Source organism: Somniosus microcephalus, chromosome 1, assembly GCF_052327205.1.
Source record: "Somniosus microcephalus isolate GS21.2 chromosome 1, FLI_Smic_1.0, whole genome shotgun sequence".
Taxonomy (NCBI): Eukaryota; Metazoa; Chordata; class Chondrichthyes; order Squaliformes; family Somniosidae; genus Somniosus; species Somniosus microcephalus.
In genome coordinates this window covers 312,998,112-313,001,446 of record NC_140987.1, presented here as the reverse complement: position 1 = coordinate 313,001,446, position 3,335 = coordinate 312,998,112, and the positions used below count along the sequence as shown (strand labels likewise).

At 39.2% G+C, this 3,335-nt stretch overlaps 1 protein-coding gene across 1 annotated transcript; it reads right to left on the bottom strand.

Annotated features, from left to right (window-relative positions):
* Positions 1-262: 262 nt before the first annotated feature.
* Positions 263-2,966, bottom strand: LOC147124859 (uncharacterized). Its single transcript, XM_085994052.1, has one exon. It carries the CDS (start codon positions 2,716-2,718, stop codon positions 841-843), a length of 1,878 nt encoding a protein of 625 aa, XP_085850178.1. The 5' UTR covers positions 2,719-2,966; the 3' UTR covers positions 263-840.
* Between the last annotated feature and the right edge of the window lie 369 nt (positions 2,967-3,335).

Genomic DNA, 3,335 nt, shown 5'->3' with positions numbered 1-3,335 from the left:
ACAGCAATCATCTGAAACCCAGGGTTAATCAGTGCCTCCAAATCATTGCAGTCTACTTTTATTTTAATCTGTTGTGGTGGCTATTCTGTTTTATTATTGCTTTTTTATAGTGACCTCAGTTGGTGTCCTGGTGAGTGTTGACCAGAGTATATTCCATGGTTGTGCAGTGTTAATACCAGTGGCACTATATATATATATATATATATTTTTTTTAATATATCTATACGTCGAGGAAATTAACTATCAGATGGAGACTTCGAGGTTCGCTTTAGGAATTTATTACATGATATCACGGAGAGTCTGCAGCAGTCCCTACTGCTCACCAGCACTCTAAATTACTATTGTACAGCGCTCATAGTTATACAGCAAGGTAAACAACTTCATGTGATTAGCTTACATTACATTTCAACATATGGTTTCATAGGTTCCATTGTTCTCAAGAAACAGATTAACATGTTCACATTTTATCACCAGATGTCCTAAGCCAAAAGGTCAGCTTGACTTTATTATGGCAGTCAGCAGTTCTTTTAGTTTTAACTAGTTTAGTGTCCTTTGTTCAATTAATAAAGTGGTCAAGTATCCCAGCATGCCTTAATGTTTAATACGTTTTCTCCCACAATTCCCTCCTTGTTGATCTCTACTGATCAACACTGCTTTACAGCATTGTATTCAGTTCGTTTTCATAGGGAGGATAATATCCCTTTGGGAAAGGACGCATTTTTAGACAATCTTCTTCATCATAGTCATCCTGGTTTGCTCTTTTTCTTTCCTTTCTCTCTAGTACTTTCGTAGCTCTTTTTACAGATGCTACTGATTCTACTGTTTGCGCTAACAGATATCTCACATTATACAAATTAATATAAATAAAACTCCTGTCACTACACAAATTATAACCATCGGGTGAACAAACAATTCCAACACTGCGGATGCTTTAGGTGACCATCCTTTAAACACATCCCACCAGTGGTGTACCGTCAAATCTGCTATTTGCGTAGCTATTTGAATCAAACCTTGCTCATCATAATCCATCACTGCTTTTAAATGGTGCAGATCTCTTCCTCTTTTCGCTAAGGCTTCTGCTATCTTTTCATTGTTTTTCAAAAATTTCGTCAGATTAGCCAAATTAACTGTAGGGGGGGCATTTTCTATCCCCAATACAGTTCTTCTTTGCATTACCATAGCCCATTTTCCCAACTGATATGTCTTGTTGGTATGTGGGTCAAACACAGTATAAACATCTTTTATGCAAGTGCTTAAAGGGGGCCTTTTCAAAATCCCGCCTACATATATAGGCCAGGCACTGCTAATACACAGATAGTTCTGGCCTATCTCATGCAAGGTAGTATCATTACAAGGTTTCAAATTCCAAATGCATGTACCTCTACTATGTTGTAATGAGCAAGGTTCATATATAGGGGTATGCAATGGGCATACTTTTCCAAATGGCCAATCTTGGCAATCCGAGGCATCGTGGGTCTTATTCCCCTGATCTATCCATTTACCATGAAATTCGGGATACCAAATGTTTTCTCCAAACAGTTGGGGCAATACCAAGAACTGACACCAGGTTTTGGCTTTTGTCACATTTACCACTTTCATTGTAAAATTACATCCCTTAAGGTCACATTTAGTATATCTTCGATCAGGTTTTACTTCTAGATTATTTCCTTCAAATCTGAAAATTCTCATCCAACTAGGAGCATGTCCTGACATAGCGATTCGCTCTAGCTCAGCCCTCAGTGACTGCTTGGTAATTTCTTTAAACATACATTGAGTATGATTATTGACTTTCTCTTGTCCCTTTGCAACATTCTCTTGTTCCTTTTCTACCTTATTTACTTGCTCCCAACTCATTGTATCTGATATCCACTGTGTTAACATCGCTGCTGTCAGTCCATTGTCCCAAGCATTTCTTAATTTTATAGCATCTCCTGTCAGCCCTCCTACTTGCTGTATTTTATTCTGCAATGTTTCAATATCTATTGCATTAAGGGCTCCCATACCAGTTCCAACTCCTCCCAAGACCGTTGCTAAGTCCCTTCTCCTTCTTCCGATCCTAACTCTCTTATTCAATTTGGCTTGTATAGTAGTAATATTACATCCAGTATCTTTTTTATCCTCATATTGTACCTGTACTGTCAAATTTAGAGTATATGGGGAGATCAAGACCGGGGTACAGGTAGAATGCAATCTTTGCAAATGGTCCATAGGACTTTCTATCTGTTTCGTTTTCTTTGCAAAGAATGTTTCCCCATACCAGTGAGGTCTTCCTTCTATAAGAGTTGCATTCACGCATCCGTGCGCCTGACCGTCTTTCAAATATATCAGTTGTTCCATGTCTCCGGTTCTTGTGTCATTTTTATACCATTTCCATAATTTAGTATAATTGTTTAGTATGTCAGTGTCATTCTCTATCCTACAACTTATGTTCACTCCTTTTTCCCATTTTATACTTAGAGTTATATTAGATCCTTGGCTAAATACTATTTTATCCATCCCAGATTTCATTTCGAACATCCCACAGGCTTCGCAATTAATCGTCCAATTAGCAATTACACAAATGGTGCCATTGTTACAAGTGTAAGTTCCCTGCGATTGGTTACTGTCTCTCGCCTTCCATCCTAACTGGCCTGCCCATTCTGTTTTTTCAATAGGCAGGATGGTCCAGGCGGCTGTCCTTATTACACATAGGCCAATTATTATCATCTGGTTTAACATATTTCCTGATTTATCCTAGAAATCTTTAAATTTTCCTAATTATTGTTATACAGCATTAAATATAAACATATATAGCAATCCGAAAGTAATCAGTCCTTCAATGGAGTGCCAAATTATGGTGGGCACGGATCTTTTCCCGTTTCTGAAGTGGTGTCTGGTGCAGTATGTTTATACTCCACCTCCGGTGTTTCCTCCGGATGATGCAACTTGCACCTTGTAGCATGTACCCAATCAGGTTTTTCTTTCAATTTGAGAGCTGTTCGAGTTGTAGGCAGCACCAAATATGGTCCTTTCTGTAATGATATCAGCAAATAGTGATGTTATTTGCCTGTTCGATTATGATGCCTACCAGTATGATTGCATGTATTGATTGCTTGTGCCTGACCAGCAGAGGTCATGTGACCGAGACAAGCAAGGCAGTCTAGTTTAGTTTCGGTTGCGTTCTAGATGCATCACTAGCATAATGGTGTCTCCTGAATGCTGTATAAAGAGTTGAACAGACTTTAGATTAAAAGACATAGGCCTAGAAATTCAGCTGTTTGCGCCAGCCGTTAGCGCCAGATTTCCGGCGCTATCCACTTAGCGCCCGGGCACCGCCGGATCTGCGCCTACGCCGA

Coding starts and splice junctions, on each gene's coding strand:
- LOC147124859 (XM_085994052.1), bottom strand. CDS start 2,718: ATGTTAAACCAGATGATAATAATTGGCCTATGTGTAATAAGGACAGCC.